This window comes from Moschus berezovskii, chromosome 20 (genome assembly GCF_049115385.1).
Source record: "Moschus berezovskii isolate FMDL1 chromosome 20, NW_MosBer_1.0, whole genome shotgun sequence".
Classification (NCBI taxonomy): Eukaryota; Metazoa; Chordata; class Mammalia; order Artiodactyla; family Moschidae; genus Moschus; species Moschus berezovskii.
In genome coordinates, this window is record NC_142479.1 from 24,734,898 (window position 1) to 24,762,542 (window position 27,645).

Below are 27,645 nucleotides of genomic sequence, written 5' to 3' on the forward strand. Positions count from 1 at the left end.
TATTCATTGCCTTGAATACTCTTTACATTATTGATGCAGTAAAATACTTTATAAGCAGATTCTTTTGCTATATCAAAAAACACTCTCCTTATATAATGTCCAAACTAGAACTTTTTTATACCAGGAAGGTTTTACATAGATACAGTAAGTTAGATCACTTCCAAAAAGAGTAAAACTCTGCTGTATATCCATAGTCTATAATTTTAATAATGATTTTGTTATTAATAATTATGTTTACAAAAATTATGTTTAAATCTTAATCAGGAATTTAGGGTTTGTATTTGTTGGCTCCAAAAGGTTTTTACTGTTTGTCAACAGAACTCCTAGGTAGTTACATGTAAATGTGAATATACATAGATGTATATGCATCAGTTCAGTTGCTCAATCGTGTCCGACTCTTTGCAACTCCATGAATCACAGCACGCCAGGCCTCCCTGTCCATCACCAACTCCTGGAGTTCACTCAAACTCATGTCCATCAAGTCGGTGATGCCATCCAGCCATTTCATTCTCTGTCGTCCCCTTCTCCTCCTGACCCCAATCCCTCCCAGCATCAGAGTCTTTTCCAGTGAGTCAACTCATTGCATGAGGTGGCCAAAGTATTGGAGTTTCAGTTTTAGGATCAGTCCTTCCAATGAACACCCAGGACTGATCTCCTTTAGAATGGACTGGTTGGATCTCCTTGCAGTCCAAGGGACTCTCGAGTCTTCTCCAGCACCACAGTTCAAAAGCATCAATTCTTCGGCCATCAGCTTTCTTCACAGTCCAACTCTCACATCCATGCATATTCTTTATTTATTGGGGTTTGGGGTAGTCCTTGAATTAATCACTTAATTTCTGGGACTTTCCTGCTCTATCTAATATTCTATACCTGTAAGGGAATCATTGTGATAATTGGATAGATGTTTGATGGATAGATGGATAGATAGATGCAGTTTGATATTTTAAAGTCTGCCTGAATTCACATTCAGTTCAGTTCGGTTCAGTTCAGTTGCTCAGTCGTGTCCAACTCTTTGCGACCCCATGGACTGCAGTATGCCAGGCTTCCCTGTCCTTCACCAACTTCCGGAGCTTATTCAAACTCATGTCCATCGAGTCGGTGATGCCATCCTCTGTTGTCCCTTCTCTTCCTGCCTTCCAATTTTTCCCAGCATCAGGGTCTTTTCCAATGAGTCAGTTCTTTGCATCAGGTGGCTTCGGGACTGATTTCCTTTAGGATTTATTGGCTTGATATCCTTGCAGTCCAAGGGACTCTCAAGAGTCTTCTCCAATACCACAGTTCAAAAGCATCAATGTTTTAACCTCTAAATCTTAGTTTCCTCTTCTGTAAAATGGAGTTAACAATAGTATCTACCTCATTAGACTTGTTTTGATAAGTAAATAATGCATATGATTAGCACAGCATCTGAGTTACAGTAATGGTCAGTAGCAAATTTTGCCTGTTGCTGCTATCATCATCATTATAATTATTAAATGAGTTTTTTCAAAGCCTCACAAAAGGTCATGCTTTTTAACATTGATAACAGATAAATATTAGTTAAGCTACCATTTTACTACATTAAAGCTTCATTTGCTGGTTTGACAATATTTTTTCACCTCTAAATATGATAATTTGCCTGATTTCAGGAAAAGTTGCTGTAAAAACACTTAAAGTATGGTGTTCCACGTTAAAGAATACTAAATATATTTGTCACAGCAAGGTTAAAAATCAATAATTTCATCTACCTGTTTACATAAATCACACCATTTTTTACAAAAATAACTTTGATTCTTGTGAACAAGCTCAATAACAAATTGAGCAATGTAAAAAAGAACAAAGAAAATAAAAACCATATCCTACTCCTTAAGAAGTAATTGATATTAACATTTCAGTGTACGTCTTCCCAAACATTCCTCTGTGCCTATTCATATACAAATTAGTATAAATAATTTTATGAAACTGAATCATATTATGCTTGCTGTCTTGTAATCTATTTTCAATCTAAGATAGATGTTATTGATATCTTTCTAGGTTAATAACTCATAATTTATTAACCAGTCACCATGAATGGACATTTAGTTTGCATCTAGATTTTCATTGTTTAAAACGATTTTCTGGTGAATATTCTCTTCTCCAACGTGTGATGATCTCTTTAAGATAAATTCCTATAAATGGAATTGCATTTATTGTTATCCAGTTGTAGTTCAATTAGTTCATAGACAAGAATAATTACAGTGTAAATAAAAATGTATATATGTTTGACTATGCATGAATGTATGAGAATTTGTTGATCTGTAATTTGCTCACAAAATCACTTATCTTGGAAAGTAAGCTACACATTATAAAAGTTACTTCATTAACAGTTCAGATTCTGACAAAAGTATGTTTTCTATGTAGCCTGATAACTTACAGGTACAGAATTATTGATCTTTCCCCCAATCAGTTAAACTGAAGTCCTAAGAAAATTTGACTGTTGGCTTTGTAGCTCTCAGTGACTGTCTAGAAGAAATGGAGAGACTTTTGTTTTTTTCCATTGGTCTTACTGTTGGGGAGAGCTCCTTTTACTGCTTATTATTTAAATAGTAGTTGATAAAACTTACAAGTGGAGCTTTTGTAGTATACTAAAGTGAAAGAGGAGAGTGAAAAGGTTGGCTTGAAGCTCAACATTCAGAAAACAAAGATCATGGCATCTGGTCCCATCACTTCATGGGAAATAGATGGAAAAACAGTGGAAACAGTGTCAGACTTTATTTTTTTGGGCTCCAAAATCACAGCAGATGCTGATTGCAGCCATGAAATTAAAAGACGCTTGCTCCTTGGAAGGAAAGTTATGACCAACCTTGATAGTATATTAAAAAGCAGAGACATTACTTTGCCAACCAAGGTCCGTCTAGTCAAGGCAATGGTTTTTCCCGTGGTCATGTATGGATGTGAGAGTTGGACTGTGAAGAAGGCTGACCGCCGAAGAATCGATGCTTTTGAACTGTGGTGTTGGAGAAGACTCTTGAGAGTCCCTTATACTGCAAGGAGATCCAACCAGTCCATTCTGGAGGAGATCAATCCTGGATGTTCATTGGAGGGACTGATGCTAAAGCTGAAACTGCAATACTTTGGCCACCTCATGCGACGAGTTGACTCACTGGAAAAGACTCTGATGCTGGGAAAGGTTGGGGGCGGGAGGAGAAGGGGACGACGGAGAATGAGATGGCTGGATGGCATCACGGACTCTGTGGACATGAGTTTGAGTGAACTCCGGGAGTTGGTGATGGACAGGGAGGCCTGGCGTGCTGTGATTCATGGGGTCGCGGAGAGTCGGACACGACTGAGCGACTGAACTGAACTGAACTGACTGATAGCATATCAGAACATGCAGAATAAATAAATAGTCCCAAAGGTTTGTTTTGTATCATTGTTTTTATCTGGCTCTTTACTGCCCCCTCTTGATATTAAAAAATGCTCTATTGCAGAATACATTGATTTCTAAAGCAAAAGAAAATGAAAGCACAATTACTTGAGACTGTTAAAGATTCTGTAAGATTTTATGTTTTAGAGAGCTTGAGGACTTCCTGGTGGCCCAATGGTTGAGAATCCATCTGCCAATGCAGAGGACATGGGTTCAATCCCTGTCCTGATGAATATATCACAGATGCCACTGATGAATTGTAATCCATGTGCCACACTCCTGAGCCCGTGTTGTGGAGCCCGTGAGGGCTGTTTCAACCATGTGACTTTCAGTTTAGTACATCCAATTTAGTTGTTTTAATCATAGACAAAAAAATATATGAACAGTCCAGTTAAAGAAAACATAGATAGTAAATTTTTACATGGAAACATTTTTCTTCTCATCACTAATACAAGAAATAAAATTTAAAGTAGATTTAAAATATTCTTTATATGTATTAAAGAAATTAAAGTCATGTCCAGTGATAAAGTTTTGTGAAAGTAATACATTCATATATTTCTGGGAATATTTTAAAATGCTGCATTTTGGGTGGCCATGTAACTTATGTGGTGAGTGATTTTAGTCTTGTCCGATTTTTATGGCCATATGGACTATCTCTCCAGGCTTCTCTGTCCGTGGGACTCCCCAGGCAAGATTGTTGAATGATCCTGTACTTTTTTACTTGTGACTCCATTCCTAAGAATTTGTCCTCTAAAAGAACAACATTTTTTTATATGAGATATGTAAAAGTGAAAAGAGTTATTGTGTGAGAGTACTAGAATTGTAGATAATATTTAATATTTTCCCCTTAATATTAATGTTCAGTTCAGTTCAGTCGCTCAGTCGTGTCCGACTCTGCGACCCCATGAATCACAGCACGCCAGGCCTCCCCGTCCATCACCAACTCCCGGAGTTCACTCAAACTCATGTCCATCAAGTTGGTGATGCCATTCTCTGTCGTCCCCTTCTCCTCCCGCCCCCAACCTTTCCCAGCATCAGAGTCTTTTCCAGTGAGTCAACTCATCGTACTTGCTTTTAAATGAAGGGGGAAGAAAATATCCACCAGGAATACTAATCCTGGAAAATGGACTTAGATGCCAGAGCCTGAGGGAATATAAACTCATGTCATGTAAACTGGTGACTTTCTGACATATAGGCAGTGAACCTCTTGAACATTTCAGTTTGGAAGTAAATCTCAGAAATTAGGTAAAAAATGGCAGGTTTTATTTCTTTTATAGTGATCACTTCATATATTTTAAAACAACAGGTAATCAAAAATAGCAAGACAGAAATCCCAGAACTGGAATTGTTTCCTCGCTATCTTCTCTTCCTGAGACAACAGCCTGCCACTCGGACACAGCAGTCTAACATCTGGGTGAATATGGGTATGATGAGCCTGAGAGTGTTTCCTCAGCATTTACCAAGAGGTAACTTAAGAATGCAGCAAGAATACCGTGCATTTCCTTGAAAAAAAAAAAAAAAGAAAACCAATTTGCTCCAAGTCTGGTGCCACTGTACTAATACACATTTTCATCTGTTTTCATACAGAATCAGAAAATCTCTTATGGGCCTTAGATCTACGGTCATGCGCAAGACTAGCTGGGGTAGAGGCAAAGTCCCAGCAGCAAACTGAAAAGGGTTGTTTCCTTTTCTGGCTTGCAAACATACAAAGATAATAAGCAGAAATGAATTTTACATACTTTGTTTCTTTGAGAACAAGCCATTGTAAATTATGTGCTTGACCTCAGTTAGAGTCTGCCAGCCAGTGACTGTTCTTTTCAACTCAACTCAGATTTCTAAGAAGTAATTTCTTCAGCAGTATCCTCCTCTTATGTGTGTGTTTTGAGTTTTTTGTTTTGGGGGGTTTTTGTAACAAAACATGATAAATTTCTCATGCTAGGCCCAAGGAGCCTTTATAACAGATAATACAAAGGAAAAGATCTGTTTTTGAAAATGAAAGTGACACATTTTCTTCAAAATCATCAAGCCTATCAAAATGATATATAAATAAATTTTCATTTTAATGTAATAGATGCACAAAGTTCCCTTTTGATTTCTCTCTGAGGTTAAGTTTTACCAATGGGCCAGGCTTGCTTTATGCTTTTGCGTTACAAATATTTGAAATAGTTCTTCAGCAAAAATAATGAGTTCATCCATTTACTCAAAATCTCAGACTGTGTTAACAATGCCATAATGTTATTATAATCACTGTAACTTATTATGCAAAAACCACCTATGAACCCAAACCAACCCTGTAAGTATCATCCCTCCTTTGAAATTTAGTGGGATTAGTTTTATGTCATCATTAAAGATTATATTCAGATAATATATGGAAATTCTTACATGTACTGTTTGGTAAGAATTATACCAAATCAGTGCCCTCAAACTTTGTCTTTAGGTAACACATTATAATCAAACAACAGTGAAATAAGTATCTCTCTGAAACTCTTGATTTAATTTTCCATTGAATAGTATCAATAGTATTTGCCTTTCTTTCATGGCACCCATAGTACATATCTTTTTCAATTCTCTTTGAAAGATAACATGAGAGGCAAGATGTGTTGTTGCACTATTAGTAAGTATTCTTTATGACTCTTGTGCTGATCCTAGATTTTTGCTGCTTCTGTAAATTCCACTAGATTTGTTGGTGCTATTCAAAAGTATGAAATTATGTATAATAAGTGGCTGCCTGCTTAATGAGCTATGCTACAAAAACTGTCTAGAATTCAAATAAATTTCTTATATGGCTTAGGACAATAGAAATTGACTTGGACACTAGCAAATGCTTCTGAATCCTAGAACTGTATAGTCATTATGCTCCAAATTTGTTCTTAATTTGAAATTTTATTTCTTACTAATTAGTTATGAAATCAATCATTAATCATTTTGAAGTTTATAAAAATATGCTTTCTTGCTGTAATCTTATAACTAATCCTCTGTTGTGTATTTAGCGAAATTTGCCCTTTTGTTTTCTTCTAGGATTATCCTTTGCTTGCTGATAGTAAATGATTTGCTTTGCTAGAGTTTAAAAGTTAATTGTAGTTGGGTTTTGTTCTCCATACGTAGTTTTCATCTTTCTCTCTAATTTATCACAGCTATTTACTGGCTCTTTTATTCCTTTTCGGCTCCCCTGGTTGCTCAGACAGGAAAGAATCTGCCTGTAATGCAGGAAACCTGGGCTCAGTCCCTGGGTTGGGAAGATCCCCTGGAGGAGGGCATGGCAACCCACTCCAGTATTCTTGTCTGGAGAATCCCCATGGACAGAGGAGCCTGGCAGGGCTATAGTCCATGGGGTCACAGAGTCAGACATGACTGAGTGATTAAGCACACAATTTATTCCTTTTGAAGTGAAGGTTTCCAAACCTTACTACAGTTATCAATGACTTAATGGTAGCCTTTTTAACAGATAAAGCTACAGAAGTCATTGTTAAATGATTTTTCAGCCTATTTTAGGTGAGTTAATTCTTGGAAGCTCTGAAAAAGTAGATGAATGATGCCAGTGCTTTTCTCCTCTGTTTAGTAAGTAAAGACTCAGAGCACATTTAATGTAAGGGAAAAAAGCTAAGTCACCATTGAATGGGTGGAAAATTACTTGGTGTGTATAATTGTGCCCTTGATAGATTATATTGATCCATTGAGTGTATTTTTTGGGGGGCTGCTCAGTGAACTAAATATAACCTCCCATAGGCAGAGATGACCATTTTAAGCTACAGCTTTTGTCTAGATTTTTGGCTGAATAGTTAGTTACCCAGAGTTTAGCAGATGGTTTTAGCAACCTGTTTTTGATTTCCATAATCTCTTGTCATTTTATCCCCCTTTTCTTTTGAAATATATGGTTAGACTTGTTACATTCTTCCTTTAGTCTTTACTCTTTCCCTTTATTGCCTCTTTTTGTTTGCACTTTGAGCCCTTCAAGAATTCAAGGTCATGTCTGCTGTCCTCTTATTGGGTAGACAGGCCTTATGGTTCCCCCTAGTACCTTTCCATAGGGCAGTTTCTTTTTTGTCATGGCACGTTTTTTGGCTTACTCTAAAGCTCTGTTGGCCGTGTAGTATCTGTGCCTACTTAGAATTCTAAGTAAAAGTTTCTTGAGTAATTGTGCCACAGTGACCAGGTAATTGGGCCACTTAATGAGAGTGAGGGATTAGCAATTCAAAGACAGTTTATTTTAAGAAAGTAGATCAGGTGAATCCAATTATCCTTCTGTGGTGTTCAAATCCAGTCCCGTTTCCCAGTGTAAGACTCTTCCCCATTCTTTAACACTGAGTTTTGATTTTCCTATTGAGTATGACCCAGTTGAGGGCCAAGAAATCAGTGCCCACTGATACTTGCCACTCTTCTTGGATTCCAGATACTGCCAATTATTTGCGTGTCTGATTTTGTTGTTATTCCTTTCAAAGTTAAGGCTTATTTTAAGACACTTAGGTCTCCTATCTTCATTTTAAAGCTTTTTCTTAAAATTTCTTAATTTATAAAATTATTAAATCTGTAATTCTTATTTCTCATTATTTCCTAAAATAATATGGTCCCCATTACTAAAAGTGGTGCTTTCTCTTTTTTTAACATCCGCCTTTTTCCTTACTGTGATTACTATGACCATAGGAAATGTCCCTTCTCCAAATGCACCATTAAAGCGGGTCTTAGCCTATACAGGCTGTTTTAGTCGAATGCAGACCATAAAGGAAATTCATGAATATCTGTCTCAGAGGCTGCGCATCAAAGAGGAAGATATGCGCCTGTGGCTATACAACAGTGAGGTAAGAGGCTTGTCAGTCAAGGAAAGTCCTCCTTGTTAGATCCGTGTTTCATAAGTATGGAGGGTTTGTCTACATTAATTGTTCATGGACAGTACAATCTTATAAAAATTATTATTATAAAGTAACAATAAATATATCTTTTTAACAAATAGTTTATTTTGGATTTGTCTTAAAGTAAGTTATACACATATTTAAAAAAATTCAAGCAATATGAAAGTATGTAGTGAAAATTCTTCCCATCCTCTGACCTCTGTCTTCCATTCTCCTTAGAGGCAGTGCTTTTTAATTAATTATGTATTCTTCCTAACACATGCAATATGTTTTCATTTTACTCTGAAATTGGATGGTAAGTAGTTTTAACCAGCTCTTTATCCCTTAGTTCCTTCTTTCTTACATCCTTCTTTGGTCACCATTGAGAACTGAGAAGCAGTATAGTAAAGAAAGTTGAGAGCACAGCTCCTGGAGCCTCGCTGCCAAGGATTAAGTCCTGACTCTCTCACCTGTTAGTTAACTAACCAAGGACAAGTCCCTTAACTCTCTGTCACAGTTTTTCCATGAGTAAATGGGGAAAATAATAGTATTTCCCTTAGGATAGTTGTAAGAATTAGATGAGTTAAATTTCCGAGCACTTTAGACAGGGTGAGTGTCAACAAAATGTATAATTCTGTTGCATGGCATTTGGTTTTACATTTTCATTTCCTAGTTAGTGATCAAGTTCCATCTTGAATACAAGCACATTTACTCAATTTAGTATATACTTACTATATATTAATCAGAACTTCTTTTCTGTAAGCTGTTTAGAAAATCTAAACCTCAGTGAATTTTGGTTTATGTGATCAGTCTTTCCTGGTCTCCCCAAAATCAGATATAATTTTTTTTAGAAACATAAAATGTGTGTTTACAGAGTATACATTTCTTTCCCTCATTTTGCCACCAAAATTATAAGTACTTTTGAATAACTATAATATGCTAAATGTCTGTACATGAGTTACGTACCTTCAAGTAATTTTTTTAATTGTCATTCATTTTTATTTCAGCATTTGTTTCAAAGTTAGTAATTAACAAAACATTTCCTCCTCCATATACAGAATTACCTCACTCTTCTGGATGATGAGGATCACAGATTGGAATATTTGAAAATCCAGGATGAGCAGCACCTGGTAATTGAAGGTACAAGATGGAAGCATACACCTGTGTTAGATTTTTAGGGGAAGAATGAAAGATATAATTACTCACTGATAATCTACTTCATGGGGCTTCCCAGATGGTGCAGTGGTAAAGAATCCACCTGCCAATGCAGGAGATGCAGGTTCGATCCCTGGGTCAGGAAGATCCCCTGGAGTAGGAAATGGCAACCTACTCCTATTTTGTTCTTGCCTGAAAAATTTCATGATGTTGCAGAGTCGAAGATGACTGAGCGACTGAGCATGACAAACCTACTTTATAGATTTTTCCAACTGGTATTTGATCACTGTATTCTTCATAGTGGGCTTCCCTGGTGGCAAGAAAATGCATTAAACCTTTATGTAATCCTTTTATAATGAAATACAATTTAGATTGCTTTAAGAGGAAAAACATGTCTACATTCATTATCTGGCAAGGGTGGAAACAGTTGTAAAAACAAGTGAATTCAGTTATAAGTTTACAGTTTATTAAAATTTTCAAGCTGCCTCCTTGAGTTTGAATGACGAGATTAACATTCTTGGGTTATTAGTGATGCAGGCTTTTCATTAGTCCTAAACGCTGCTCAAGAGAGCTTAGCTCGAGTAAGCATACATTTACACACTCTCATGTACACGTTATTGAAAACTTAGTGTGTCTTTTCTCAAGATTCATGAAGCATTCCTAGCTGCCTTTGTATTAAAACGAATGGCAGTTTCACAATTTAAGAAAGAATTGTGATAGTTCCAGTGTTTTAGGCTTAAGAATTTTAATTCCTTCTATAGAAGGTTGAGTATAATTGTACCTCAGGTATGCAACTGAGGGATTAGCTTACTAATTATTTCTAATCACTGACTATAAAGCCCCCATCTAAAGAATGGCTTCAGAGCCAATTACAAAAAAAAATTTTTTTTTCAGTTTCTGGTTTAGAAATAAGTTTTTGCTTTTAAACAGAATACTTGAGTGGGTGTGATTTGATTGGATAAGAGATTAACACATTATTGTCTTTCTAGTTCGCAACAAAGATATGAGTTGGCCTGAAGAAATGTCCTTTATAGCAAACAGTAGTAAAATAGATAGACACAAGGGTAAGTTTCCATTGTATTTATTTTTAAACAGATGATCTTAAAATTATTCTTTTATGTTTTCTTCTTTCAACTGTTGAAGTGTTAACAACTTGCAGCTTTCTAGCTCAATAGTGATTAGACCCCCTCTTATTTTTCTTTTTCCTGAAGCATCACATTTCTTTCTAACCTTGCAATTAAATAATTTATTCATTTTAAAAGATACAATTCTAGGAGAGAATTGTTTGAACTCTAAAAGCCATTAGAGCAATTGAAGAGAATCATTGCTACTTCCAGAGTACAAATGAGCATAGATCCAATAGATTATCATGATTGCCAGTGAGGCACCATGAAAAACTTCTACTTTAACATTGCAAGACCCAATAGAAAATTAGTATCTCCATTTAACTGATTAGAAAAATTATAAAAATCATTGCATTGAATACAAATAACTGTTTGATCTATGACATCTTGCTGCAGCTAGGCTTCTGTTCTCATATTGTTTGTTCCAGTTCCAACAGAAAAGGGAGCCACAGGTCTGAGTAACCTGGGAAATACATGCTTCATGAATTCAAGCATCCAATGTGTTAGTAACACGCAGCCACTGACACAGTATTTTATCTCAGGGAGACATCTTTATGAACTCAACAGGTAATCTTCCTTGAGTCATTGGCTCTTAACTTTTGATATGAACCCAATATTACCTAAATCTGTTCTTTATTCACCCTGAGGGAGAAAAGTCTTCATCTTATTTGCCCTGTTAAACTCAATGAAGTAAGCTTCCCTAGTGGCTCAGTGGTAAAGAATCCACCTGCCAGTACATGAGACATAGGTTGGTAAAGAATCCGCCTGCCAATGCAGGAGACATGGGTTCAATCCCTGGGTCAGGAAGATCCCCTGGAAAAGGAAATGACAACCCACTCCTGTATTCTTGCCTGAAGAATTCCATGGCAGAGGAGCCTGGTGGGCTACAATTCATGGGGTTGCTAAGAGTCGGATATGACTGAAGCAACTAAAGGACAAGGACTAAATGTTGCTTCTCTTGTTTTGAAAATGTATTTTGATGTGAGAAAACAGGTACTAGGCATTTCTCTGTTCACATGATTGTCATTTATAAGAATCATTAAGCAATACATTTTCCTCTCAAACTTGTAGGACAAATCCCATTGGTATGAAGGGGCATATGGCTAAATGCTATGGGGATTTAGTACAGGAGCTTTGGAGTGGAACTCAGAAGAATGTTGCCCCATTAAAGCTTCGGGTAAGCATGTTAAAATAATATAAAGGTATTAAGTCTTAAGCAGCTGTTTAAGTAATTTTCTTTGTTTTTTATATTTATCTTTTAACTTTATCTTAATGTTTTTGGGTCTTTCATAAGACATAAACTTTTACTTGTTCAAATATAAGCAAAATACTCTTATAGACAGAAAAAGTTCAGAAGTACAGTCTAAATTTGGAAATTTCATTCATTTTACTAATTCATCAGGTATTTTACTTGTATATATAGTAAACTTTTCTTTTTTCAACCTTCACTATTATCAGTATTCTAACTGCAAGGTAGCCCTGAGTCTAATTAATAATAGTACATTTTTAACATCACTAAGATAATTAGTTCTATCCATAGAACGGAAAAAAAAGTAGCAGAAAGAAAGAATGTAATTAATGAATAAAAACTTTACATTAATATTATTTATAGTGAATTTTAGTAAAGTTTGGATTATTTTTTATCTTTATTTAAAAGCAAGTTGAGAACTTCCCTGGTGGTCCAGTGGCTTATTAGACTCCTTGCTTCCAATGCAGGGGACCTGGGTTTGATCCCTGGTCAGGGAACTAGATCCCATATGTCGCAATGAAGATTGATCTGTGTGCTACAGCTAAGACCTGGTGAAGCCAAATAAATAAATAATTTGTTTAAAGGCAAGGCAAAAGCTTTTTAGGTTAAAAATTAATAATCATAGTAGCTAAAAATTTGGCTTCTTAACAGTTACCAGCCACTATCTGATTACTTTATGTGTATTAACTCATTTAATCTTCTAAGTGGCCCCATAATATAAAGCAGTGTTACAATCCCCATTTTATGGCTCAGGAAACTAAGGCTAATAGCAGTTAAGTAGCCTATCCAACGGAGAAGGCAATGGCAAGCCACTCCAGTACTCTTGCCTAGAAAATCCCATGGATGGTTGAGCCTGGTAGGCTGCAGTCCGTGGGGTCGCTAAGGGTTGGACACGACTGAGCGACTTCACTTTCATTTTCACACATTGGAGAAGGAAATGGCAACCCACTCCAGTGTTCTTGCCTGGAGAATCCCAGGGACGGGGGAGCCTGGTGGGCTTCCGTCTATGGGGTCACACAGAGTCGGACACGACTGAAGTGACCTAGCAGCAGCAGCAGCAGCAGCCTATCCAAGGTTGCAAGCTAGTTAGTAAGTCCTCACAGCTGAACACTGGGCTATTCTGCCTCATAATATAAGTTAGGATACAACAACACCAGAAAAGCTAACTGTAAAAGAAAACAGGGAATCTTCCAATATGATCAAGTGCTATTTTAATATTTTCATCTTGTATCTTAAATAGCATCTATGAACCTAAAGAACTGTTTGCCTATATTGATACTAAACCAGGACACAGGATTTTGGCCATAATACTTTTTTTAGTGGACTGGGGTAGCATCATTTTATATAAAGATTAGAAAGATTTCCTGATTATCCAAAATATATTTGCTGAAGTAGACTAAGTACTATATTGTTTGGGCTTCCCTGGTAGCTCAGCTGGTAAAGAATCCGTCTACAGTGCAGGGGACCCCAGTTTGATTCCTGGGTCGGAAAGATCTGCTAGAGAAAGGGATAGGCTACCCACTCCAGTATTTTTAGGCTTCCTTGGTGGCTCAGCTGGTAAAGAATCCGCCTGCAGTGTAGGAGACCTGCATTCCATCCCTGGGTTGGGAAGATCCCCTGGAGAAGGGAATGGTTGCCCCTTCCAGTATTCTGGCCTGGAGAATCCCATGGACTGTATAGTTTACTTTTCTCATGTCTCTGATTGAATTATGGGTATGGTTATTCTAAATTTTATGGGATAGCAAATAACGAGTTTGATCCCTTTTACATTTATAGTGGACCATAGCAAAATATGCTCCCAGGTTTAATGGGTTCCAGCAACAAGACTCGCAAGAACTTCTGGCTTTTCTCTTGGATGGTCTGCATGAAGATCTCAACCGAGTCCATGAGAAGCCATATGTGGAACTGAAGGACAGTGATGGCAGGCCAGACTGGGAAGTAGCTGCAGAGGTTTGTCAGTTTTGAGTTTCTAATGTAAGCACAGATAAAATATTCTGGCCCCAAATAAGTTTTGAAACTTAAATGCTAACTAAACTGTTCTGTGATCAGAATTTTACTGTGAAAATGAAGGAATTTTATAATTCTCTGCTTATTTTTTGTGCCATAATCCCAAAACAAAGTATCTTTAATGAACATAGAAAAATGTTTCCTTTTCACATTACACATTTTGGGGAGAGAATGTAGGAATAATTATTCAGTAGAACTTTAGGAGTCCCCATAATTGCTAAAGTAATGTGTATAGTGACTAATAGGCATATTTTATGTGCCTTTAATGTACAGAGAATTCACCATTGTTATCATGGTAAAAAGAAAGAAAAGAAAGTAGGATTTTTCATCTGAATTTAGTATTTTATATATTGAGCAAAAAGAAACACATTCTAAGGAATTTCCTGGCAGTCCAGTGGCAGAGTCCATGCTCTCACTGCAGGGGGCCCAGGTTGGATCCCTGGTTGGGGAACTAAGATCCAAGTGCTGCATGATGCAGCCAAAAAAAAAAAAAGAATCACATACTATTCAATCACTGGTTTTCTTTACTTTCTCAGTAGGCAATATATTTAAAATTACATACCTGACTTGTAAATCTGTAGACAGAAAGCTTTTATTTTTGAAGGATTATATTCTTGACATTAAATCTAATATATTTAACCATTGCCTTGAATTTTTGGAGAAAAGCTTATCTTTTGAATTTGGAGGGGATAAAAAAATTCTCTAATCTTTTTTCTTGCTAGGCCTGGGATAATCATCTAAGGAGAAATAGATCAATTGTTGTGGATTTGTTCCATGGACAGCTAAGGTCCCAAGTCAAATGCAAGACATGTGGGCATATAAGTGTCCGATTTGACCCTTTCAATTTTTTGTCTTTGCCACTACCAATGGACAGTTACATGCACTTAGAAATAACAGGTAGGTCACAAAGTTCTGAAACATTATTTAATTCCTTTGTCTTTTACCTTGTATTCAGTCAGCTTGAATTCTCATAAAGATTGGTAGTCAGCACATTATAGTTTTTTAAAAATTTTATTGGAGTATAATTGATTTACAATGTTCTGTAATGATAACAGTCTGGTTTCAGGCATGATTTAGGATTTGAAAGACTTGAACATGCATCCTTTTTTGTGCTCATTGAGTTCTCTTAATTTTAAATGTGCCAGAAGCTCTCTTGAAAAATCTTGCAAAGCCACTCACACTTCTTTATTGGGTGAACATACAAAAATAATGATTTCACTTAATATTATTTTAAACACCATCTGTTGTAGTGTGTACATATAAAATAAAAATTCTAGACTGAAAGATTTACTAGTTGCAAGTCTCACACACACATGGGTATAAAGCTTTCAGTGAAACCTGAATTTTACTAATAAAAATCTTTTCTCTTTACTAGTTATTAAGCTAGATGGTACTACCCCTGTACGATATGGACTAAGACTAAATATGGATGAAAAGTACACAGGCTTAAAAAAACAACTGAGTGACCTCTGTGGACTGAAATCAGAACAGATCCTTCTTGCCGAAGTACATGGTTCCAACATAAAGGTGATATTAACTATTCTCTCTGGGAAACCCTTGATTCCTTCAAAAAAATCACAGTTTCCTCAATTAATTATTGTGTTAAATGACCAAGGGAGATAATAAAACAACAAAAACTGGAAAAAAAATTGTAAAGCTTTTAATTCTAGAAGAAACCAAAAGAGTTGTTCACCAGAATAAAAGAGTAAAATGATGGTGATATTTTTAAAGAAGAGAAACATGTAAGCCCAGAGCTACCTATATGGAGTGATCTAGCCATGTCAGTACAGTCTAAATTTACCCCAAGGACCGGCTGCTGCTTTGTTTTACATCTCTTATGTGTTACTACTGTTCCTAGAATTCTTTAAGTATTTTATGTATTTATGAATGTGTATTTTAGTACTTATTTATAAATATATATACTTGGCCTTTTAACACATTGAGGGTAAAAATAAAGTGAAGCAATCACTTCTTTCTCCATACCAGCTGGAGAAAGAAGCAATTCAATAAATACTTTGCCCTAGATTGAGTTCCTACCATTGGTATTATTTATATTCATCTTCAGGATTTTTAAACAAACTCCCACCTCCTTAACATTTTTTTCATCTGTAATGCAGAGGTGAGATCTCTGGAGATTTGGGGTTTAGATTCTTGAAATGAAGGACAAAATTTAAGTCAGTTATACACATTTAACTCAGATGACCATTATATCTACTACTGTGGGCAGGAATCCCTTAGAAGAAATGGAGTAGCCATCATGGTCAACAAGAGTCCGAAATGCAGTACTTGGATGCAATCTTAAAAACGACAGAATGATTTCTGTTCATTTCCAAGGCAAACCATTCAGTATTACAGTAATCCAAGTCTATGCCCCAACGAGTAATGCTGAAGAACCCGAAGTTGAACGGTTCTATGAAGACCTACAAGACCTTTTAGAACTAACACCCAAAAACGATGTCCTTTTCATTATAGGGGACTGGAATTCAAAAGTAGGAAGTCAAGAAACACCTGGAGTAACAGGCAAATTTGGCCTTGGAACACGGAATGAAGCAGGGCAAAGGCTAATAGAGTTTTGCCAAGAGAACACACTGGTCATAGCAAACACCCTCTTCCAACAACACAAGAGAAGACTCTACACATGGACATCACCAGATGGTCAACACCAAAATCAGATTGATTATATTCTTTGCAGCAAAGGATGGAGACGCTCTATACAGATAGCAAAAACAAGACCAGGAGCTGACTGTGGCTCAGATCATGAACTCCTTATTGCCAAATTCAGACTTAAATTGAAGAAAGTAGGGAAAACCACTAGACCATTCAGATATGACCTAAATCATACCCCTTATGATTATACAGTGGAAGTAAGAAATAGATTTAAGAGACTAGATCTGATAGACAGAGTGCCTGATGAACTCTGGACGGAGGTTCGTGACATTGTACAGGAGACAGGAACCAAGACCATCTTCAGGGAAAAGAAATGCAAAAAAGCAAAATGGCTGTCTGCGGAGACCTTACAAATAGCTGTGAAAAGAAGAGAAGCAAAAAGCAAAGGAGAAAAGGAAAGATATAAGCATCTGAATGCAGAGTTCAGTGATCAATGCAAAGAAATAGAGGAAAACAACAGAATAGGAAAAACAAGAGATCTTTTCAAGAAAATTAGAGATTAGAGATATCAAGGGAACATTTCATGCAAAGATGGGCTCGATAAAGGACAGAAATGGTATGGACCTAACAGAAGCAGAAGATATTAAGAAGAGGTGGCAAGAATACACAGAAGAACTGTACAAAAAGATCTTCGCTACCAAGATAATCACGATGGCGTGATCACTCACCTGGAGCCAGACATCTTGGAATGTGAAATCAAGTGGCCTTAGAGAGCATCACTACGAACAAAGCTAGTGGAGGTGATGGAATTCCAATTGAGCTATTTCAAATCCTGAAAGATGATGCTGTGAAAGTGCTGCACTCAATGTGCCAGCAAATTTGGAAAACTCAGCTGTGGCCACAGGATTAGAAAAGGTCAGTCTTCATTCCAATCCCAAAGAAAGGGAATGCCAAAGAATGCTCAAACTATCGCACAGTTGCACTCATCTCACACGCTAGTAAAGTCATACTCAAAATTCTCCACGCCAGGCTTCAGCAATATGTGAACCGTGAACTCCCAGATGTTCAAGCAGGTTTTATAAAAGGCAGAGGCACCAGAGATCAAATTGCCAACATCCGCTGGATCATGGAGAAAGCAAGAGAGTTCCAGAAAAACATCTATTTCTGCTTCGTTGACTATGTCAAAGCCTTTGACTGTGTGGATCACAATAAACTGTGGAACATTCTGAAAGAGATGGGAATCCCAGACCACCTGACCTGCCTCTTGAGAAACCTGTATGCAGGTCAGGAAGCAACAGTCAGAACTGGACATGGAACAACAGACTGGTTCCAAATAGGAAAAGGAGTACGTCAAGGTTGTATATTGTCACCCTGCTTATTTAACTTATATGCAGAGTACATCATGAGAAATGCTGGGCTAGAAGAAGCACAAGCTGGAATAAAGATTGCCGGGAGAAATATCAATAACCTCAGATATGCAGATGACACCACCCTTATGGCAGAAAGTGAAGAGGAACTCAAAGGCCTCTTGATCAAAGTGAAAGAGGAGAGTGAAAAGGTTGGCTTGAAGCTCAACATTCAGAAAATGAAGATCATGGCATCTGGTCCCATCACTTCATGGGAAATAGATGGGGAAACAGTGGAAACAGTGTCAGACTTTATTTTTTTGGGCTCCAAAATCACTGCAGATGCTGATTGCAGCCAGGAAATTAAAAGACGCTTACTTCTTGGAAGGAAAGTTATGACCAACCTAGATAGCATATTAAAAAGCAGAGACATTACTTTGCCAACCAAGGTCCGTCTAGTCAAGGCTATGGTTTTTCCCGTGGTCATGTATGGATGTGAGAGTTGGACTGTGAAGAAAGCTGATCGCCGAAGAATTGATGCGTTTGAACTGTGGTGCTGGAGAAGACTCTTGAGAGTCCCTTAGACTGCAAGGAGATCCAACCAGTCCGTTCTAAAGGAGATCAATCCTGGGTGTTCATTGGAAGGACTGATGCTAAAGCTGAAACTGCAATACTTTGGCCACCTCATGCGACGAGTTGACTCACTGGAAAAGAGTCTGATGCTTGGAGGGATTGGGGGTGGGAGGAGAAGGGGACGACAGAGAATGAGATGGCTGGATGGCATCACCGACTCGATGGACGTTGAGTTTGAGTGAACTCCGGGAGTTGGTGATGGACAGGGAGGCCTGGCGTGCTGTGATTCATGGGGTCGCAAAGAGTCGGACACGACTGAGCGACTGAACTAAACTGAACACATCATACTTCCTTCCTATGAAAGGGGGTAATGGTTTTGTCAGTAAGGTTAGTTTTCATTCAGTTTATCAAGCCTGCATCTTTTAGTTATTTTAGAAAATTTATTCAGACATCTTGTTTGCTTTACTGATAAAAGGATCTAAGACATTTGCTTCAAATATGTTGGAGGTGATTCTCCATTTTATCTCACACATCTCCCCCTTCTCGTCTTGCTTCTTTTTCTGTAGAATTTCCCTCAGGACAGCCAGAAAGTACGGCTCTCAGTGAGTGGATTTTTGTGTGCATTTGAAATTCCCATCCCTGGATCTCCAATGTCAGCTTCTAGTCCAATACAGACAGGTAAGAGAGAACTAGAGCTCTTTCTCATGATTTTAGCTTTGTTATTTTATTGATAACAAACCTAAAATTCAGAGAACCTAAATTGGATAGGTAGTTCTTAGCTAAATCTACCACTGGAATTCAGATCTTTTAACTCTCTTATTTAATACTAACATGGCAACAGATGGTATGAGAGAAATGTGCTTTAGAAAACAGAATAGTGAATTTGACTAAAAAAGAAATTTGTTTATACTCTGATATTTATATGGTAATTCATATAATTTAATATGGTCATCCAGTTAGTCTTCTTGGCCATCGTCTCTTCTTTTTATTGTTAACAATTAGATTCATTTCCCAGCTATTGAAGGCTTCAGAGAGAAGGGGGCTCCTCTCATTGGTGCTCAGTAGGTAGTACTGATGGTAGGTTGTTGGATGATTTATTATTGCTTTTTTGTTTATATCCTTTATATCACTGTCCTATAGAACTCTCTGCAATGATGAACACTTTCTTTAATCTTTGCCATCCAATAGAGTATCCAGTAGTCACACCAACTATTACAACTGTGGCTAGTAAAACTAAGAAAATGCTTTTGTAATTTAAAAAGCAACCTCTTTCATCAGTTATAACAAATGATTCATTTTGGTGGGGGAGGGTGCTAATGGGGGACACTGTGCTTGTGTGGAGGCAGGGAGCAGATGGGAGTTCTCTGCAGGTGTTTTTAAAAATAAAGTGTTTGTAAAATATCTGGCTAGAGACTACATGGAGAAATGAATTTTTTGAGGATAAGAAAAAGAAAAGCAGAACTATTTTCATGCCACAACATAGGACTGATAAAGATTGTTGTAAAAATTCCACTTACTCTTTCTAGCAGTTACTCTTGTTTAGTCATTTAGTCAAAAGTATTAGTAATAAAAGTAAAATCTAAAATGAAAATCTTCCAGTTAATCTAGAATTATTTGAACTATGATTACTTCCGGTCCTATGTTAAAAGAGACTGTCAGTGGTCTGGGTCTCAGCAATGTTTGAGAAAAGAGCAAAGATAAAGGTACCACAAACTTATGATGCTGTGCTTACCTTTGAATTTGTAGATTTCTCCTCCTCCCCATCTACAAATGGAATGTTCACCCTGACCACCAACGGGGACCTGCCTCGACCAATATTCATTCCCAATGGAATGCCAAACACTGTTGTGCCATGTGGAACTGAGAAAAACTTCACAAATGGAATGGTGAATGGTCATATGCCATCTCTTCCTGACAGTTCCTTTACAAGCTACATCATTGCAGTCCACCGGAAAATGGTTAGTTTAATGTGAGGCAAATCACTGCTGGTCTTGCCAGTGCTATTTATGAAACAGCAGTTTCTGCCTTGGCAACATCTTCAGTGTGTGCACTTTCAATGTGTTGTGTATGCTGTTCTAAGTGATTACAGCCAGGATCTAGTATCACATCTGACCGCCTCCATAGGGAATGATATTCCTCACTCACATTAAGCAGCAACAAGACAGCTGGTGCCTCACAATACTGTTGTCTCTAGAAAGTTTGTAACTCCTATATGTTCATGTCAGCGTGTACATCTTCTTTACCATATAAGTGTGGATGCCTTAGATAAAGTTTTGTTTGTTTTTAGAGGGAGAAACAAGAAGATTGCTAGGCAAGACAAGTTGTTTCCCAGGAATTTGCTATAGCAAATTGGCACAAACTTGGTGGCTTAAAACAATAGAAATTAATTCTTTCACAGTTCTGAAGACCGGAAGTCTGAAATCAAGGCATCAACATAGTTGTGCCCCCTCCACAGGTTTTAGGAGAGAATCTTTCTTGCCTCTTCCAACTTGTAAATACCTAAAAACAAACTTTACAAAAAATATACAAGGTACCTACGTAGAAAACAATATAATATTATTGCTAGAAATTAAAGAAGACTCAATTTGAAGGAATAGACTATGTCCATGAGATGGCACCCCACTTAAGTAGTCTTGCCTGGAGAATCCCATGGACAGAGGAGCCTGAAGGGCTACAGTCCATAGGGTCACAAAGAGTTGGACATGACTGAAGCAACAGAGCATGCACTCATGGGTTAGAAGACTCAATATTTCAAAAATAACGATTCTCCACAAACAGATCTATAGATTCAATGCACAGTCATAATAAAAATGCAAACTCTGTATATTATGCTTGTGTATGTATAACTTCATAAGCTGATTCTAATGTATGGAAGCGCAAAGCACTAAAATAACCAAAGCAGTCTTGAAGAACAAAGAATGAGGAATTGAACTATCAGATATCATGATGTTATTAAGCAGTGATATTTGAGACACTGATATTGGTATGAGAAAAGGCAAATAGACCAAAGAAATAAAATAGCCCCCAAACAGGTTCACACATGTATGGGCACTTGATTTATAACAAAGATGGCATTACAGAGCAATGGAGACAACTCACTTGGTAAATGGTGCTGGGATAATTGGGTATCCATATGAAATTTGACATACCTACATCTCACCACATAAAAATCAGTTGCAGGTGGCCTGTAGAGTGAAATATGAAGGCAAAACAAAGGTGATTATGTTCATGACCTTGGTTTAGGGGAAAAACTTCTTCAGTAGGACACAGAAAGCACGAAATAGAAAAGGAAAGATTGTTAAATTGGACATCATTACAACTAAGAATTTCAGTTTCATCAGAAGACATCACTAAAAGAATTAAAGGCAAGCTGTGGAGTAGATGTTTGTAACTCATATTACCAACAAAAGCTCTCATACACTGCTGATGAGTGCACATTAATACAGCTACTTGGAAAACTAAGTTTTCTAACTGAGTATAAATAATTCCACCATTTTATTTTGTGTTTTTAAAAATGTCTATTATTAGTAGAAAGAGTAAGGCAGTTGAGTCGTAGTCACAGAATATTATGCAGCATTGAAAATGAATGAATTTATACTTATTCCCAACATAAATGAATCTCATAAAAATAATGCAGGAAAGAAGTCAGAAACAAAAAGAAATGAAATAATAATATGTTTATAAATAAAACTTTAAAGACCGGAAAGATGAAATTTACTGTTTTATTATGCGTAGGGTATAAAACAAAGAAAAGCAAAGATATAATTACCATAAAATTCAGAAAAACTGTTACCTTTAGGAGGAAGCTCGAGGAAGGCTTTGGAGTGCTGACCGAATTGCTTCTTGACCTGATTGGTGATTACACAGCTAATTACTTTGTGATGATTCTTTGAAATGTACATATTCCCTCTGAATTAGTAACTCCCAAGTTAAAGTGATTTTTCTGACCATGTAGACGATGCTCTGTGGATCATTTTCTAGACAGGGTTGTTTGAGTAAACATCCTGGAGAATTAAGGGATATATTTGTGTCTTAGAATTTTGTTTAAGTGAAGCTCAAATCTTGTTTAAGCACAGTCCCATCAGCTAAGATCATTGGGGTGATTCGTGCATTTCCCCATGTCTTTAAACAAAGCATTATCAGATTAAATGTTAAGAACTCTGATGTATTTTTTTAAAATCTTTCTTACAAAACATCTCGCTTCATCTATATGCAGGTTATTTTGTAATTATTGGACCATAAAGTCTGCTCTAAATTTTTACCTTTTAACCAGTTCCCTGTTTCCAGTTTACTTCATAATCTAGTAGCTGCTTTGGGGAATGCCTAAAATCGATTTTACCATCTGCCCCAAGTCAACTCCCTTTCTCATTATGTGAAAGGCAATGCCATCCTTCCATGTTAAAGGCTCAAGGCTAGATATGATCATAGATTTTTTTTCCCCCTTTTCTTCTGAAACACTATATTTAGTATATCATGCCTTTTAATTTCTTCTTTGAAAATACTACTTGAATTTACCATTTTCCTTCATTTTTGTTGCCACCTTCTTCTTTCAGACACTTTGATCTCATGATTGAATTACTTTGAAAATAGTTTGTCTTCTACTCCTTTCTACAAGATAGAAAAAGAAGAGGAATAAGGCAAGGTAACATAGGCAAGAATATCAGAGAATAAAGGGAGAAATAATAGTGTTGTGTTGACACAACTACTAAAGGGAAGTCAACTTCAAAAAAGGAAAGAAAGAAGTGGCTACATGGACTAGAGACATTGAAAAGAAAACTGAAAAGTTTGGTCAAGTAACCGAGTAAAGAAATAGGGCAAGAATTTAGCACAGTTAGGTCGAATGAGATTTTTCAGATTAAAGAAGAAGGTGTTAGGATAGAACCAAAGAAAGACCCCTATACAGTAAAGCTGGGAGCATTATCCCATGAAGAACGGAGCAGGTATGGGAGGTATAGGCCAAGGGCCCTGGAAGAAGTTACTTCCAATAGGAAGAAAATCGTATGAGTTTAGAAAAGAAATAACACTGAGAAGAGTAGAGGAAAGAGATAGTTGCTTAAATGGTCTCATTTATTTAGTAACATAAGTCATCTACTGAGAGTTGGAGTGGAAGAAAGGTATAAGTTTAAGGAGAGAAAACTAATCAAAGTTTTTTGACTTTTAAAAATTAGTTCTTCTGAAGTATGTCTGCTTTCTGTAGGTCTTATAATAATATAACCATCAATACATGAAGCGGGGTCTTAAAATTATGTATTTAAAAAATCATGTATTTAGCTAATAAGTGAATAACAGCAAAATAAAATACTTGGGGATCTGAAATAAGAGTCTTCCACTTAGAAACTAGTGAGTTTAAAAGTTGTTGGCTTAGCTTTTCTACTACATAAAGTTCAAATTTAAAGAATTAAATGTCCAAGTGCTCAGCAGATTTTTTGAATAATCCTATAACTTCCAGCAGCTTTTCTATTATACTAAACTTTTGTTTTAAGTCACCATTTCCAGGCTAATTCTGTGCAGTATCTCACATGTTAAGAGGTGATAAAAATCTCCTTTAACATACTCAGAGCAAACATTTCAAAAGTTTACCTTTTATTCCATCATATAATTAAAATATGATTTAAAAAATTTTTATATATGATAAAGTGTGTGTGAGAAATGTTTATCAGAGAAAACTACGTAATTTGGAAATATTAAATGCTGAAAACCCAAGTTTGATAGAGAGCAACTCTGCAATTGGCACCCCTTCAATGACTCCACTTTGAATAACCATTCTCTTCACATTTTAATAAAAGATAGTCCTGTAAATAAAGAGAAGTGTGGTAGTGACTGATTTGAAAATGGTAGTGATGCCTGTTCAGGGCAGTCCTAGAAGAACAAAAGAGAGGAATCAGAGGCCTCTTCTCAGCTCACTCTTCTCTTGTTTGTACTTATAGATGAGGACAGAACTGTATTTCCTGTCATCTCAGAAGAATCGCCCCAGCCTTTTTGGAATGCCTCTGATTGTTCCGTGTACTGTGCATACCCGGAAGAAAGACCTGTATGATGCGGTTTGGATTCAAGTGTCACGATTAGCCAGCCCACTCCCACCTCAGGAAGCTAGTAATCATGCTCAGGATTGGTGAGTACTGGGCATCTTCCTAGATCTACAGTTTCTAAATGTAGAAAAAGGAGAATTTATGTTAATTCTGGGTGATTTATAGGACTCATTACAATTCAACCATTTGTTTTGGTTTTCTGAGTAGGAGAGACGCTACACCTTCCTTTCATCACCTAGACATTCCAGAGTCCTGTAATCCTTGTAATCTCTGATCTCTTACCTAAATCTTTCTGGCAAGTTTTGTAAGTAAAGAAATTTTATAGAAGAGAATTGTTGTACAGTTCTCTGCCAGAGTGTTACCTAGCTGTTATCTCTTTATCTTTCTTTGCATTCTTTACTTACCGTTGACCTTGGTTATCACTGACATGATACTGGACAACATGGGCTATCCATAATCATTCAGTCAACAAGTTAAACAGAAAGATGGGAATTGCTGTGACAGGCATAATACTCATTCTTGCCCTTACAATGGTTGCCCTTACAACCATGAGTCTTTATCATAGTTTCATTACCTTTAGCAGTCATGTAATAGCCACTACAAATTGCTGAATGATCCATAAAGTATATTGCTCTTATGTTATATTCTTTGTGTTGCTTCTTATTGGGGCAAGGATGAATAGTTGTTGTTGTTTTTTTTTTTTACAGTCGGAGAACTCATAAAGCTATCTTGCAGTTAAGACAGTATTCTAAATATGTTTTATAGCTTATAGCTTTAGATCGTTAAGGCAAAGAAAAAGGGATGTCTGTCATGACCAACATCAGGGATTCTGATTAAAGAGGCTTCTAAATATATAGTCAGTCAACTCCTCTAAAACCATTGTGACCTTTCACTCTCCTGTGTTGTATCTGTGTTCCTGTCACAGATGGAGTCTGGTTTAATGTGAATTAAATCTTTTGATAGAATTAGGGCTGAAAGATAACTAGCATTCGATCTCATGATTAGCTTATTTTATGAAATTTCCATGGACCACGTGGACTCTGTCAGAGACATCTGGTGGTCTGCTGTGTTTCCCTTCTACAAGCAGGGAGCCCTGAGTACCGCTGTGCAGGGCTGAAGTTAATGGGTTAGGATAACCAGCAGGGAGCTGTCAGTGTGAGCATACTGCTCTGACAGATGCCCCTTTTTAAGGTTACTTCAGAGAAGATGGAAGAGACTCCAGATAAGAAATGTTTCTTACACTCTTTGATTTATGTTCTGTTTCAGTGATGACAGTATGGGTTATCAGTATCCGTTCACTCTACGAGTTGTGCAGAAAGATGGGAACTCCTGTGCTTGGTGCCCATGGTACAGGTAAAATCACCTTCTGCAAAAGAAAAATGTTAGTAGAATTGAAGCTTCAGATATTATACCTTTTTTGTAAGCTTTCCAGTTTTTAGATGTAATAAGTAGTAATGGGAAGCTTGAAATAAACTTAGGAGTTCTTCATTCGTCTCTTCCCTGTGAGGTCTATAGCTGAGTTTTGCTCTTGAGACTTAGCTGGTTTTGTTAACTCTACAATCCTCATCAGAGTCATAGTTTATGATCAACATTTATCATTCTATACCTTCTGCTCCTTAGTTATAAATCAGTTTAGCAATTCTGAGTTCAGTAAAACATATTCTATTTACTAGACCTTACTGGAAGTCTATTTTTGGTTTTAAGAAAAGTTGTAGAGATTGATTAGTCATTAGTGTTTCAGCTTGGAAAATGCCTGAGTACTGAAGTCAGCTTTCAGAGAACTGTGATAGCCTTAGCAAACTTGAGTCATATAGGTAGTGAAGCCGTGGTCTTTGTCATGGTTCCTATCCCCTCATAAATTTTTATGTGTATTTAATGTGCCATTTGACAAACAAGGAAATAGGCATTGTTATGCCCCATAAGTTGTCCTAACTTCAAGCATTAAGTAACTTAATTTAGAATTTCATGAGAGGTAAATTATCTCAGATATTCACTTCCCATATCATTTATTTGCCATGAAGTTTCACATATCCATGTGGATTAACAATTGGTTATCAAATGCCTTGAAAAACTAAAGATTTGAGAAGTGTTGTTTTTTTTAATTTTTTATTAGAAAACTGAAAGTTACAATGTGTTCACATCACTCACTGAGTACATGGCATTTAAAAACAACGTCATCATCAGTGTTAAGTGTGATTCGCTGAACTAATAATAGTTACTAACACATATTCATGCATTTATCAGTCTGAAGTTAGAAGCCCATGATGAATTGTGATGCCCAAGAAGGAAAGTAGAGAAGTAGGAAAAGAATTTTTTATTTTTTGGCCATGACTTGCAGGATCTTAGTTCCCCGTCCAGAGATGGAACCCCTGGGACATGGTGGTGTAAGCACCAAGTCCTAATCACTGGACCACCAGGGAATTCCCAGGGAGAATAATTTTGATAAAAAAAATCTGGACTCCTCCATAATTATTCTTTCCTCAGTAGATTGTTTTTTTCCCCCTTTAGATTTTGCAGAGGCTGTAAAATTGATTGTGGGGAAGACAGGGCTTTCATTGGAAATGCCTATATTGCTGTGGATTGGGACCCCACAGCCCTTCACCTCCGCTACCAAACATCACAGGAAAGGGTAAGTACTCCAAGTTGCTATAAGATGGCAGTTTTTATTTGTAAATAAAAATATATACTTTTTTTATATGTAAAATATATGTAAAATTTTTCCCAGCTTAACTGTATCATGCCGTTTCATTTTTCAGACAATTTAAATAATAGCCAGACAAATATTCATTGATATTCTCTGTGGCACTTAGATATATTAGCATGATTATGTGGTTGTTTCAGTTTTCCCACTTGTAGAGATAATTGTGAGGCTTCACAGATGGCACTAGTGGTAAAGAATCCACCTGCCTGTGCAGGAGACACAAGAGACTCTGGTCCGATTTTGGGGTCAGGAAGATCCCCTGGAGTGGGAAATGGCAACCCACTCCTGTATTCTTGCCTGGAAAAATTCCATGGACAAAGGAGCCTCATGGGCTACAGTTTATGAGGTCAAAAAGAGTTGGACATGACTGAGCACCCACCCCCCAACACCCACACACACAAAAACACAATTGTATTGTTGTTGTTGTTCAGTCACTCAGTCATGTCCAACTCTGCGACCCCATGGACTGCAGCATGCCAGACTTCCCTGTCCTTCACAATCTTCCCAAGCTTGCTCAAACTCATGTCCTTTGAGTCGGTGAGGCTATCCAACCATCTCATCCTCTGTCCTCCCCTTCTCCTCCTGCCTTCAATTTTTCCCAGCATCAGGGTGTTTTCTAATGAGTCAGCTCTTCGCCTCAGGTGGC

The 27,645-nt window shown here is 37.0% G+C and overlaps 1 protein-coding gene across 2 annotated transcripts in view; it reads left to right on the plus strand.

Moving 5' to 3' along the window:
* The window catches only part of USP32 (ubiquitin specific peptidase 32), a 204,690-nt gene that overhangs the window by 163,603 nt on the left and 13,442 nt on the right, over nt 1-27,645 (plus strand). Inside the window, exons 16-29 of one of the 2 annotated variants that reach the window (XM_088828648.1) lie at nt 4,689-4,848; nt 8,024-8,178; nt 9,267-9,348; nt 10,353-10,427; nt 10,916-11,054; nt 11,559-11,664; nt 13,513-13,686; nt 14,466-14,640; nt 15,119-15,270; nt 18,836-18,947; nt 20,016-20,227; nt 24,197-24,381; nt 25,565-25,651; nt 26,807-26,927. In XM_088828648.1, the coding sequence (XP_088684774.1) occupies nt 4,689-4,848; nt 8,024-8,178; nt 9,267-9,348; nt 10,353-10,427; nt 10,916-11,054; nt 11,559-11,664; nt 13,513-13,686; nt 14,466-14,640; nt 15,119-15,270; nt 18,836-18,947; nt 20,016-20,227; nt 24,197-24,381; nt 25,565-25,651; nt 26,807-26,927 (1,935 nt within the window). The remainder of the gene's footprint in view (nt 1-4,688; nt 4,849-8,023; nt 8,179-9,266; nt 9,349-10,352; nt 10,428-10,915; nt 11,055-11,558; nt 11,665-13,512; nt 13,687-14,465; nt 14,641-15,118; nt 15,271-18,835; nt 18,948-20,015; nt 20,228-24,196; nt 24,382-25,564; nt 25,652-26,806; nt 26,928-27,645) is intronic. The other variant, XM_055400253.2, reaches the window with a different exon arrangement.